Genomic DNA, 14,372 nt, shown 5'->3' on the forward strand with positions numbered 1-14,372 from the left:
CTATACGACTGTAGCAGGGAATCGCTGTAAGTATTTTTTATAGAAAATAGTATATATACGTCTGTAGTACTGAAACGATTAGCTTATATTTACGTCTGGGGCAGTGAAATGGTTAAAGACCTGCTGACACTGTAATAGGCCGCTTTCTTCATGTTGATGCTGCCACCTGCTGATAATGCCCAGAAGAAAAACAAGCAATGCACAGTCAGCACACGTCAAGGTTGTGGTTTTACTGTTTCATATGTTCCACATAACGTCCTTCCCCTAGAGTACGTAGAACAGGACATTCATACAACCTTGTGAATCTATCTGAAAAGTTCTTGTTCCTGAAGTTCAGTTTGACCGTCACAGTGACGCAAGGGTCGGTTACATCAACAAAGTGTTGACCCTTCGTATGAATTTCTGTGCTTTTTCGTGTTCTCTCAGGTTTGTATTGATGACACCTAGTGACATCACGTCAGATGATTTTTGCAGAAAGTAATTGTTGGCATTTTGCTTTTCAGTCAAGTGGTAGTAGTCTCCCATACATTGTTGATTTTGTTCGGGACTAAAGATATGCAGGACGAATTTCGTACACTCTTATCTCTGCTTCAAAACATTCTGTAGAATGTCTTGAGCACTAGGTTTAGAGATCTTCAGTTCACTGTTCATCTTCAGTTTGTGATGCAACAATGTTGCGACACTATAGGCACATGTCCACAGCTTCACAGTGCCTACTCACAACTGGCTGTCCGAATGCACACCTGTTGTTTAGAGTCGTTGGTTCAAACTACCACCGTAGCTACTGCACTGATGTCGCTTATATACCAGGAATAAAATCAGCCTTGGAACTTTATGGATGGTCTGTATATGCTACAATCATTCACTGCAAGTTTGGTTTATTCACTGAGCTACCAAAAATAAATAAATAAAAGTTCGATGTGTCATACATGATGTGTGAGGAATGAGGAGAATATACACTGCAAACAGCAAGGGTTACAGTAAACTTCCCTGGGGTACTGAAGATATTTCTACGGGGTGTTCAAAAAGTCTCACCGCAGTGCTGTATGGTTTTTAGCCGCACATGCCGTATGCCACAGTGAATATACCAAAATGAAACTCAGTGAAATACAAGTTATTAATTTATTGAATATACATTTTTACTTACAAATTTTCACATTAAACGTTGAAAGTGTCCCCCCTGTTGTTGAATACACGTCTAATCATGTTTCCAAACACAAGCTGTAACATATCTTCTGTAACAGAAGCAGTGAAAGTGGATATTGCAGTTTTCAATTCATTGGTGGATTTTGGACGATTTTTATAGACAGTTTCTTTCGCTGCACCCCAGAAGAAAGTCATGTGGTGTTAGGTCAGACTATCGTGGAGGCCAAAGGCCCTGTTACACTACGCGATCACGAAAAACATCAGCAAACAGTGACATTGAAATGTGAGCTTTATGCTCATCTTGTTGAAAATAACCATTCAGTATTTCACTTAACACAAGTTCTCCTATAAATGGGTACAGAATATCACTGCAGTATCGTTGTGCGTTTATTGTTTCATTGAAAAATATGGGGCCCACAATCAGACATCTAGAAATTGCAATCCAAACTCCTATTTTCACAGAATGAAGTGGTTCCTCATGAATGCACAATGGATTTGCAGTACTCCACATAAGAGAATTTTGAGAGCTTGTCATCAGCGAAAAACATTTTACTAAGAATATCCCTTCCATTTTGTTGAACGAAATTTTTGAACCATTGACAATAATGCAGTCTCTTGCCATGATCAGTATTTTTCAGTTCTTGCACGACTGTCACTTTGTATGGGAAAAGTTCTAATTTTTACTTACAGCTGTGTGGGCTGTTCTGACATTAACATCGATTTCCTGGGCGAGTTTTCTTACTGACTTGTTTCGAACTCATGGACATTTTATCAGAAATATCGAGTGGTTTATCCTCGAACAAAATGCTAGGATGACCACTTCTCGGTGCATCTGTCACTGAACCCGTACTTCGAAATTTGTTAATCAAATCTCGCACAGTATCACGATGTGGGAGTGTTGTCTCCGGGAAAACTGAATTAAATGTTTGACAAACCAAAACTGTGTGTTTACCGCCAGCTTTGAACACTTGTTTGACTAAAAACACACATTCTTCAATGGTTTGCATTTTAACAGTGACAGAAACGAAACAAACGAACAAAGGAACTAAACTTAAATGTTCACGTGAACACGTAATGGCACACACCAACAATACTACTGACTCTGGATGAGATAAACGAAACAGTGGAATGTTGGGGGAGTCCACTTGAAGGGAAGTAACCCAGGCAGGTGAACAGTCATACGGCATGCGCGGCTAACAATCATACAGCACTGCGGAGAAACGTTTTGAACACCCTGTACTTCAGCTGATGACTCTCCATCCACAATAACAGCTCATGTCCTCCTTTCCAGGAAATCCTCCAGTCAAAAAGTTGTTTGATCCTACTTTCAATATTGAATGTTAATGTGGCGCCGATTCGAATGGTTTTTGCTACTCAAGAAATATTCCATCTACCTGACTGCCATTATGCATCGCTTTCAGGTTATTGTGCTGGAGAAGTGCTAGTTTGGTCTTTTGTTTTCTCACTATACAGCATCTGCGGGCCCTCTGCTGTAACATACGCCTACCTGGGGGAGTTCCACGGTGAGAAGACGCGCACTCAGAGCATGGTCTACGTCTGCGTCTTCATCGCCATTGCCAGCGTCGCACAGCCGGGTAAGTCGAGTTCCAGTCCGGGCGACCAGTTCCACCACGCTAGGTGTGCCACTGCCACAACAGGCATCTACACAAATGATAAGAACTACTGTGGCACAATCATCTTTTCCATGTTGTAGCATTTCTTTTCCATGTTTCCTAAGAAAAGAACAGAGAGATAAATTCTGCTGTATTTAAGACACCATTTGACTTTTTTTTATCCACATGTTTCAGCCCTTTCTCATCTATCTTCAGTGTGTTTGATTTATTGTTCTTCCTGAAAATTATCTACTTTTTATGGTTTCTGTTATACCACTAGAGTTGTTTGGACCTCTTTCTGTGTATTCATACAAAGTGTTTAAAAACGTGTCACATATTCACACAGGAGATAGTATTGGTAAAACCTAGCAGAAAACAACCTATAGTGATCTGTCAAGAAACGATTAGCAGTTGAGATATGGGCAGATTTAATTATGATGAGTCATATTTGGTATTCAGCAGTGCTGCCTGGATTCGCAAGCATGGTGCACTACACATGTTCGCAAATACAAATCCTTGAACAGTCACGGAGGTGAGGCATCAGCATCAGTACTAATGTATGGGCAGGAACTGTTGGGTCACACTCCTAGGGCCATACACATTACTAAACAATTAGCAAGTCCTATGTCGCGATGTTCTTGAGGACAATATTATGGAAATGGAAGAGGAGGTAGATGAAGATGAAATGGGAGATATGATACTGCGTGAAAAGTTTGACAGAGCACTGAAAGACCTAAGTCGAAACAAGGCCCCGGGAGTAGACAACATTCCATTAGAACTACTGACAGCCTTGGGAGAGCCAGGCCTAACAAAACTCTAGCATCTGGTGAGCAAGATGTATGAGACAGGCGAAATTCCCTCAGACTTCAAGAGGAATATAGTAATTCCAATACCAAAGAAAGCAGGTGTTGACACATGTGAAAATTACCGAACTATAAGTTTAATGTCACAGCTGCAAAATACTAATGCAAATTCTTTACAGACGAATGGAAAAACTGGTAGAAGCCGACCTCGGGGATGACCAGTTTGGATTCCGTAGAAATTTTGGAACACGTGAGGCAATACTGACCCTACGACTTATCTTAGAAGAAAGAGTAAGGTAAAGCAAACCAACGTTTCTAGCGTTTGTAGACTTAGAGAAAGATTTTGACAATGTTGACTGGAATACTCTCTTTCAAATTCTGAAGGTGGCAGGGGTAAGACACAGGGAGCGAAAGGCTATTTACAATTTGTACAGAAATCGGATGACAGTTATAAGAGTCGAGGGACTTAAAGGGGAGGAGTGGTTGGGAAGGGAATGAGACAGGGTTGTAGCCTCTCCCTGATGCTATTCAATCTGTATATTGAGCAAGCAGTAAAGGAAACAAAAGAAAAGTTCGGAGTAGGTATTAAAATCCATGGAGAAGAAATGAAAACTTTGAGGTTCGCCAATGACATTGTAATTCTGTCAGAGACAGCAAAGGACTTGGAAGAGCAGTTGAACGGAATGGACAGTGTCTTGAAAGGAGGGTATAAGATGAACATCAACAAAAGCAAAACGAGGATAATGGAATGTAGTCGAATTAAATCGGGTGATGCTGAGGGAATTAGATTAGAAAATGAGACACTTAATGTAGTAAAGGAGTTTTGCTATTTGGGGAGCAAAATAATTGATAATGGTCGAAGTAGAGAGGATATAAAATGTAGACTGGCAATGGCAAGGAAAGCGTTTCTGAAGAAGAGTAATTTGTTAACATCGAGTATTGATTTTAGAGTCAGGAGGTCGTTTCTGAAAGTGTTTGTATGGAGTGTAGCTATGTATAGAAGTGAAACATGGACGATAAATAGTTTAGACAAGAGGAGAATAGAAGCTTTCGAAATGTGGTGCTACAGAAGGATGCTGAAGATTCGATGGGTAGATCACATAACTAATGAGGAGGTATTGAATAGAATTGTGGAGAAGAGGAGTTTGTGGCACAACTTGACTAGAAGAAAGGATCGGTTGGTAGGACATGTTCTGAGGCATCAAGGGATCACCAATTTGGTGCTGGAGGGCAGCGTGGAGGGTAAAATTCGTAGAGGGAGACCAAGAGATGAATATACTAAGCAGATTCAGAAGGATGTAGGCTGTAGTAGGTACTGGGAGATGAAGAAGCTTGCACAGGATAGAGTAGCATGGAGAGCTGCATCAAACCAGTGTCAGGACTGAAGACCACAACAACAACAACAACAACAACATGTCCGCTCCCAGTAGCTGAGTGGTCAGTGCGCCAGAATGTCAATCCTAAGGGCCCGGGTTTGACTCCCGGCTTGGTCGAAGATTCTCTCTGCTCAGGGACAAGGTGTTGTGTTGTCCTAATCATCATTATTTCATCCACACTGGCGCGCAAGTCACTGAAGTGGCGGCAAATCAAAAGACTTGCACCCAGTGAATGGTCTACCTGATGGCCCTATATTTTTTTTCACAAGACATTAACACGTCCTATGTAGCTCTGAATTGTTTGCGGTGAATTCTGAGCACTATGGGAGAACATTGCCCTTGCAGAAATGAGACAAACTGTGGTTTATACATGACTAGACACTACTTCATTTTCTATGGATCATGTGACAGCACCTTGCTGTAATGTTTCACGGGTGACATATTGGTCGAGGTGGTCCAGTAGTGCGGCCTCCTCACTCATTGGACCTGAATCCGTTGGGTTTTTGGCTACAGGGATATCGGCAGTGTGGAGATAATACAGGAGTGTGCGTTCTCCGTACCAGACATTTGGGATGAGGGGACACATTGGTCTGTTTTTGAACAGGTTATGGTTTCCAGACAAATAATTATGGAAAGATGCTTCTAGCTTTGACCAATGCTACCTCCTATAGGAATATGTCACACACACACGTGTAAAAAAATTCTAAAAATCAGTAAATAGTACGAAATTTGTACAAACTGCATTAGGCAAACAATATTATCCCCAGCTAAGTAATTATAACTGTAAACAAAATGTCATCAGCAGCATGACCGACAAAACATAAATCTGATATGTCGATAAAGTTGGAAGTCCAGTCTCTGCAGTCCAGAAACACAAAAGCATTGAACACTGAGTCATACATACTGTGGAGTGGCTTGCAGAGAAATAGCACGAATGCACAATGAACACCAATATGATGTTTTGACTTGACGGAACACCTCCAATGTTCTCGCAGCATTGGCGTGGGTGGTGATCCCGCAGCCGTGGGACGTGGCGCTGGGGGCTGTGCGGCTGCGCTCCTGGCGCGTCTTCCTGCTGCTGGGGGCGGCGTTGAGTGCCATCACCTTTGCCCTCCTCAGGCTGTTCATGCCGGAGAGCCCCAAGTTCCTGCTGGTTGCTGGCCGGAGGGACGAGGCACTCGACGTGCTCCGCCACATGTTCGCCACCAACAATGGCGTACCCCCAGACAAGTTCCCCGTGAGTACACGCAACACTTATTTCACTTCCCGTGCCAATTGCGGCCTTCATAGTCTGTTACAATTCAGTTGTTATTTGATAGTGACTGCCCTGACAATTTCTTACTAGAAATACAATAATGGGATCTGTCCTGGAATTGGCGGGTTCCTGAGTATTGTCAGTCCTGGTACACAAAACACTGTGCCTGCGACTACTCAAATATGAAATTTTTGTGGAAGACAAAATGAGCCTGTTCAAAGAACAGAAAATATATCTCTGCTCTTACTTAAACAAAGGAAAACAGTTTGACATTCTTTGAGACACTATAGAGGTCAGTACCAATTGCCAGTTCTATTCAAATTCATCCCCCCCATGAACCATGGACCTTGTCGTTGGTGGGGAAGCTTGCGTGCCTCAGCAATACAGATGGCCGTACCGTAGGTGCAACCACAACAGAGGGGTATCTGTTGAGAGGCCAGACAAACGTGTGGTTCTTCAAGAGGGGCAGCAGCAGCCTTTACAGTAGTTGCAGGGGCAACAGTCTGGATGATTGACTGATCTGGCCTTGTAACACTAACCAAAACGGCCTTGCTGTGCTGGTACTGCGAACGGCTGAAAGCAAGGGGAAACTATGGCCGTAATTTTTCCCGAGTGCATGCAGCTTTACTGTATGATTAAATGATGATGGCGTCCTCTTGGGTAAAATATTCTGGAGGTAAAATGGTCCCCCATTCGGATCTCCGGGCGGGGACTACTCAAGAGGACGTCGTTATCAGGAGAAAGAAAACTGGCGTTCTACGGATCGGAGTGTGGAATGTCAGATCCCTTAATCAGGCAGGTAGGTTAGAAAATTTAAAAAGGGAAATGGATAGGTTAAAGTTAGATATAGTGGGAATTAGTGAAGTTCGGTGGCAGGAGGAACAAGACTTTTGTTCAGGTGAATACAGGCTTATAAATACAAATTCAAATAGGGGTAATGCAGGAGTAGGTTTAATAATGAATAAAAAAAAATAGGATTGCAGGTAAGCTACTACAAACAGCATAGTGAACGCATTATTGTGGCCAAGATAGACACGAAGCTCATGCCTACTACAATAGTACAAGTTTATATGCCAACTAGCTCTGCAGATGATGAAGACATTGAAGAAATGTATGATGAGGTAAAAGAAATTATTCAGGTAGTGAAGGGAGAGAAGGAAACATAGTAGGTGCATATGGATTGGGGCTAAGAAATGAAAGAGGAAGCCGCCTGGTAGAATTTTGCGCAGAGCATAACTTAATCATAGCCAACACTTGTTTCAAGAATCATGAAAGAAGGTTGTATGCATGGAAGAACCCTGGAGATACTAAAAGGTATCAGATAGATTATATAATGGTAAGACAGAGATTTAGGAACCAGGTTTTAAATTGTAAGACATTTCCAGGGGCAGATGTGGACTCTGACAACAATCTATTGGTTATGAACTGTAGATTAAACCTGAAGAAACTGCAAAAAGGTGGGAATTTAAGGAGATGGGACCTAGATAAACTGAATGACCAGACGTTGTACAGAGTTTCAGGGAGAGCATAAAGGAACAATTGACAGGACTGGGGGAAAGAAATACAGTAGAAGAAGAATGGGTAGCTTTGAGGGATGAAATAGTCAGGGCAGCAGAGGATCAAATAGGCAAAAAGATGAGGGTTAGTAGAAACCCTTGGGTAACAGAAGAAATATTGAATTTAATTTATGAAAGGAGAAAATATAAAAATGCAGTAAATGAAGCAGGCAAAAAGGAATACAAACGTCTCAAAAATGAGATCGACAGGAAGTGCAAAATGGCTAAGCAGCGATGGCTAGAGGGCAAATGCAAGGATGTAGAGGCTTATCTCACTAGGGGTAAGATAGATACTGTCTACAGGAAAATTAAAGAGACCTTTGGAGAAAAGAGAGCCACTTGCATGAATATCAAGAGCTTTGGTGGAAACCCAGTTGTAAGCAAAGAAGGGAAAGCAGAAAGGTGTAAGGAGTATATAGAGGGTCTGTACAAGGGCAATGTACTTGAGGACAATATTATGGAAATGGAAGAGGATGTAGATGAAGATGAAATGGGAGATATGATACTGCGTGAAGAGTTTGACAGAGCACTGAAAGACCTGAGTTGAAACAAGGCCCCGGGAGTAGACAACATTCCATTAGAACTACTGACGGCCTTGGGAGACCCAGGCATGACTAAACTCTACCATACGGTGAGCAAGATGTATGAGACAGGGGAAATACCCTCAGACTTCAAGAAGAATATAATAATTCCAAAGAAAGCAGGTGTTGACAGATGTGAAAATTACCGAACTATCAGTTTAATAAGTCACAGCTGCAAAATACTAACGTGAATTCTTTACAGATGAATGGAAAAACTGGTCGAAGCCGACCTCGGGGAAGATCAGTTTGGATTCCGTAGAAATGCTGGAACACGTGAGGCAATACTCACTTTACGACTTATCTTAGAAGAAAGATTAAGGAAAGGAAAACCAACGTTTCTAGCATTTGTAGACTTAGAGAAAGCCTTTGACAGTGTTGACTGGAATACTCTCTTTCAAATTCTAAAAGTGGCAGGGGTAAAATACAGGGAGAGAAAGGCTATTTACGATTTGTACAGAAACCAGATGGCAGTTATAAGAGTTGAGGGACATGAAAGGGAAGCAGTGGTTGGGAAGGGAGGTAGACAGGGTTGTAGCCTCTCCCCGATGTTATTGAATCTGTATATTCAGCAAGCAGTAAAGGAAACAAAAGAAAAATTCGGAGTAGGTATTAAAATCCATGGAGAAGAAGTAAAAACTTTGAGGTTCGCCGATGACATTGTAGTTCTGTCAGAGACAGCAAAGGACATGGAAGAGCAGTTGAACGGAATGGACAGTGTCTTGAAAGGAGGATATAAGATGAACATCAACAAAAGCAAAACGAGGATCATGGAATGTAGTCAAATTAAGTCGGGTGATGCTGCGGGAATTAGATTAGGAAATGAGACACTTAAAATAGTAAAGGAATTTTGCTATTTGGGGAGCAAAATAACTGATGATGGTCGAAGTAGAGAGGATATAAAATGTAGACTGGCAATGGCAAGGAAAGCGTTTCTGAAGAAGAGAAATTTGTTAACATCGAGTATTGATTTAAGTGTCAGGAAGTCATTTCTGAAAGTATTTGTATGGAGTGTAGCCATGTATGGAAGTGAAACATGGACGATAAATAGTTTGGACAAGAAGAGAATAGAAGCTTTCGAAATGTGGTGCTACAGAAGAATGCTGAAGATTAGATGGGTAGATCACATAACTAATGTGGAGGTACTGAATAGAATTGGGGAGAAGAGGAGTTTCGGCACAACTTTACAAGAAGAAGCGACTGGTTGGTAGGACATGTTCTGAGGCATCAAGGGATCACAAATTTAGCATTGGATGGCAGGGTGGAGAGTAAAAATCGTAGAGGGAGACCAAGAGATGAATACACTAAGCAGATTCAGAAGGATGTAAGTTGCAGTAAGTACAGGGAGATGAAGAAGCTTGCACAGGACAGGGTAGCATGGAGAGCTGCATCAAACCAGTCTCAGGACTGAAGACTACAACAACAGCAACATTCAAATTCGTTCTATTGGGTCGGTGCACAAGTTTGTAGCATTATTCCATAAGTTTACAGCAGATACACATATTTAATCATAAATAATATATTCTCCTGCACTATTTACAATAGTTTGCCAACACTGAGTAACTTTTCAATTCCGCAACTGTAGATATCATTTGGCTTTGAGGCAAAGAATTTGTCGAGCCATAATTCGAGTGCATTTTCCTCCAGAAAGGGAGTTCTTAAAGGCTGTTTCATACAAAGTGCACAAGATTATGTGAGTAAGGTGAGTGTAGAGTGACTTCCCAATCCAGCTCCTGTGTAGTGTTTTTTGTCAGTGTAGCAGAATGCGAGTGGCATTATTGTGGAGTAACATTGCTTCACGCAGTTTTCATGATTGTTCTTCTTAGATTGTGTCTGCAAGACATCTCAGTTGTTGACAATAAATGTCAGAAGCAATTTGTAGTACACTATACTGTCGCTTTTCCACCAGATGCCTAACATTATCTTTTGGGGATGTTCACAGATCTTTGTCCAGTAAGTTGCTGCTTTGTTTGGGATCAACCATTCCTTTCTGTTCCTTTCATTAGCATAAAGACATGTTTTCTCATCACCACAAACAATACATGATGGGAATAGTCAGTTGATAATCACCCATGCTGGTTTTTGTAGTTTCAGCTTAGGGCGTACAGTACCCGTACATCCAATTTTTGAAGATGCCCCATTGCATGCAAACGTTGCATGATGGTGGAATGATCAGAATTCATCACATGTACTGGTCCTTGAGTATAATGACATTCATCATTGTGGATTAATGCATTTAAACAATCTTCATCAAATCACTAAGGTCTTTCTGAATGTGCAGAGACACTAATGTCAAAATGATCCCCCTTAAAATGACAAAACAATTTTCTTGCTGTGCTCTGTCCAGTGGTGTTATCCCCGTACACAGCACATATGTTTCTGGCTGCTCCAACTACGGTCACTCCTCTGTTGAACTCAAGCAGAAGAATATGTCAGGAATGTCTCGATTTTTCCTTCTTAGCCCTCCATTTTCCATCATCCATATCTCCACTATCTATCTCCAGGTGACAGATTGACAATATGTAAACTCAAATAGCAGCAGTGAACAACAAATAAAAAATGACAATAAATAAACAAACCCATAGCAACCACAATACTATCACACAAAAAGAAAAAAGAAAAAAAAACAATGCTACTACCTTATGCACCAATCTAACACAAATAGTTTTCCTCACAGAATGCCAGTTCCTTTCGTATGGAATTATTGTTTTAGGTATTGTATTGGGATGTTTTTCAAATAAGGAGGGAATTTGAGTAACTTTTAAAAATAGCTTCTTTTCCCCTAAAATTTAAGATTATCAGTGCATACCATTCACTTCCTTGTCTGTGTAAAGGTGGTTTCTGGCATCAATACCTACTGTGATGAATTTGGATGAAACAAGGAAGGTTTTAATGTTGGTGTATCAATTCATTATTAGTTAAAATACATCCCCCACTTGCATTAGAAATGGCCCAGTCACTCTAATCCAAGATGTAAGCAGAATGATGTCATATGAACTGCTCAAACAATCGTGTATTAACAGTAGAGGACAAATTTACTACAGAGCTTATTATCTTTCTATGAACCACCTGTACTCCAATAAATGTCAGTATAATTTCCCAAGTACACAAAACTGAGAACTAGACTCGGTTATACACTTCACCAACAGATACCCTCACTAATATTTAACAGGTCTACTGTCAAGTGGGTCAGAAAATCCCATCCAAAACTAGAATGTGGTCAGAACCATCTGAAAATTAACTGTAATACAAAGATATTCCATCTGTAGATCAGTCCCTTACCAACCTTATACACTGAAGCACCAAAGAAACTGGTATAGGCATGCATATTCAAATACAGAGATGTGTAAACAGAATACAGTGCTGTGGTTGGCAATGCCCGTATAAGACAACAAGTGTCTGGTGCAGTTGTTAGATTGGTTACTGCTGCTGTAATGGCAGGTTATCAAGATTTAAGTGAGTTTGAACATGGTTTTATAGTCGGCGCATGAGCTATGGGACTCAGCATCTCCGAGGTAGCGATGAAGTGAGGATTTTCCCATATGACCATCGCACGAGTGTACTATGAAAACAAGAATCTGGTAAAACATCAAATTCCCAATATCACTGCAGTTGGAATAAGATCCTGCAAGAATGGGACCAACAACAACTGAAGAGAATCATTCAGTGTGACGGAAGTGCAACCCTTTTGAAAATTGCTGCAGATTTCAATGTTGAGCCATCAACAAGTGCCTGTGTGAACCATTCAACAAAACATCATCGATATGGACTTTCAGAGCCGAAGGCCGACTGATGTACCCTTGAATACTGCATGACACAAAGCTTTACGTCTTGCCAATTGTATCAAACAGATGGACATGTTTGGGTTTAGAGATAACCTCGTGAATCCATGATACTTGCATGTCAGCAGGGGACTGTTCAACCTGGTGGAGGCTCTGTAATGATGTGGGATGTGTGCAGTTGGAGTGATATGGGACCCCTGATATGTCTAGATATAACTCTGACAGGTAACACATATGTAAGCATCCTGTCTGATCACCAGCAACCTTTCATGTCCATTGTGCATTCTGACAGATTTGGACAATTTCAGGACGGCAATTTGATGCCCCACATTTCCAGAACTGCTACAGAGTGGCTCCAGGAACACTCTACTGACTTCAAACACTTTTGCTGAGACATGAATATTATTGAGCATATATGGGATGCCTTGTAATGTGCTGTTCAGAAGAGATCTCCACCCTTTTGTACTCTTATGGATTTATGGACAGCCATGCATAATTCATGGTGTCAGTTCCCTCTGGCACTATTAGTCAAGTCAGTGCCACGTTGTGTTGTGGCACTTCTGCATTTTTGGCAGGGGCCCTACAAGATATTTGACAGGTGTATCAGCTTCCTTGGCTCTTCAGTGTTTACACAATCAGTCTACCAGGTAACTGTAATCATCTGACTAGATACTGGATAGGTAAGTGGAATCATATGACAATGTGGAGAGCAGATAATTCAAATCATACGACCACTTGGAGAATAGGTAATTGTAATCATGCAGCATGGTGAAGGGCATGTAACTGGAAGCATACAACATGAACAGTGGGTAATTGTTTTTGTATGATAAGGTACAGGGAAGAGAACTTGAATTATATGACAAAGTGGATGGCAGGGAACTACACACTTCAAAAAAAGTTTTGCATCAGCCCGTTTCCCAGAACTCCTGAAGATAGACCTTGACTGTGGATATTTTATCACAGACACAGCCCCTTTGACTGTTCAGAAATGTCACTAAACACGTCCAAAGATGTAAACAAGCATGCATGAGCAGTGCCTATTAGACGGAGTGGGCCCGACAGCCGATCAGTTCCAGTCATTCCACCAATAAGGAGGTACACATCTCGTGTTATCTGCAGTTCAGCCATGCCCAAATGGTCAATTTTTTTTTTATTGATTGATTTCTTTATTAATCCATGTAACAATTTACATTGTGTGGATTTCGTCAGGAAAATCATATACAATACAATATACCTACAATTATACACATAAAATTTGTATTTACACACATTTTTGAGGTATCTTAAATTAGTTTTATATCCTTGTGTAATTTGTAATTTTCTTATAATACTGTACAATTTTTGATTTTATATTATAATTATTTCCTCATGTATTACAATGCAGGCTAGTTTAATTACACTACATGTTTTAATTCAGATAGTCCATTACTGCGTAATAACTTTTATTTAATAAAAAAAATTTTAGTTTTGTTTTGAACTGTCCGATTGTGTCAATATCTTTTATTTTTTGGGGTAATTTATTATATAATTTAACAGCATTGTACAACAAGCTCTGCTGAATTTTAAATTTATTTTTCCTCTCTAGATGCAGATTGTATTGGTTTCTAGTTTCATAGCTGTGTACTAAAGAATTTTTCATATAGCAGTCAATATTTTTTTTACATACATAACACTTTGAAAAATGTATTCACAGGGGACAGTTAGGATTTCCAGCTTTTGGAAATGTTCAAGGCAGTGAGCCCTACTGCCACTCTTGGTTGTTATACGAATTGCTCTTTTCTGTAATTTGAAAACTATTTGAATATTTTTACTGTTGACTCCCCAAAATATTATTCCATAGGTAATAACAGAGTGGATATTAGAAAAATATACAGATCTGACACATGTAGTATCACAAACTGCAGTCAGAATTCTCAGAGCATAGCATGCTGTAGCGATTCTGTTACTAAGTATTTTAATATGTTCTTCCCACTTTAACTGACTGTCAACATACATACCAAGAAATTTTGTGTAGTCTACACATTCTATAGTTTCATTGTTTAACTTAAAGTTGTTATAGTGTGGTTTTTTGCAGACATAGAAGTTAACAGCATTTGTTTTTTTAAGATTTAGTGTTAGTTTATTATTGGATGCCCACTCATGTACACTGTTTAGTGTTTGTTTGGCTTTTTCTTTTAGTGCATCTGGTGATTTGTCACTGATTAGAACATTTGAGTCATCTGCAAACAATATTGTTTGTCCATGCTTGATGCTCTGTGGGAAG

At 40.4% G+C, this 14,372-nt stretch overlaps 1 protein-coding gene across 1 annotated transcript in view; it reads left to right on the plus strand.

Annotated features, from left to right (window-relative positions):
• LOC126214887 (synaptic vesicle glycoprotein 2A-like) overlaps window positions 1-14,372 on the plus strand; it is a 177,042-nt gene that overhangs the window by 141,376 nt on the left and 21,294 nt on the right. The window contains exons 5-6 of the mRNA XM_049941532.1: window positions 2,620-2,741; window positions 5,934-6,175. Coding sequence (XP_049797489.1) covers window positions 2,620-2,741; window positions 5,934-6,175 — 364 coding nt within the window. The remainder of the gene's footprint in view (window positions 1-2,619; window positions 2,742-5,933; window positions 6,176-14,372) is intronic.

The sequence above is a fragment of the Schistocerca nitens genome, chromosome 12 (genome assembly GCF_023898315.1).
Source record: "Schistocerca nitens isolate TAMUIC-IGC-003100 chromosome 12, iqSchNite1.1, whole genome shotgun sequence".
NCBI lineage: Eukaryota > Metazoa > Arthropoda > Insecta > Orthoptera > Acrididae > Schistocerca > Schistocerca nitens.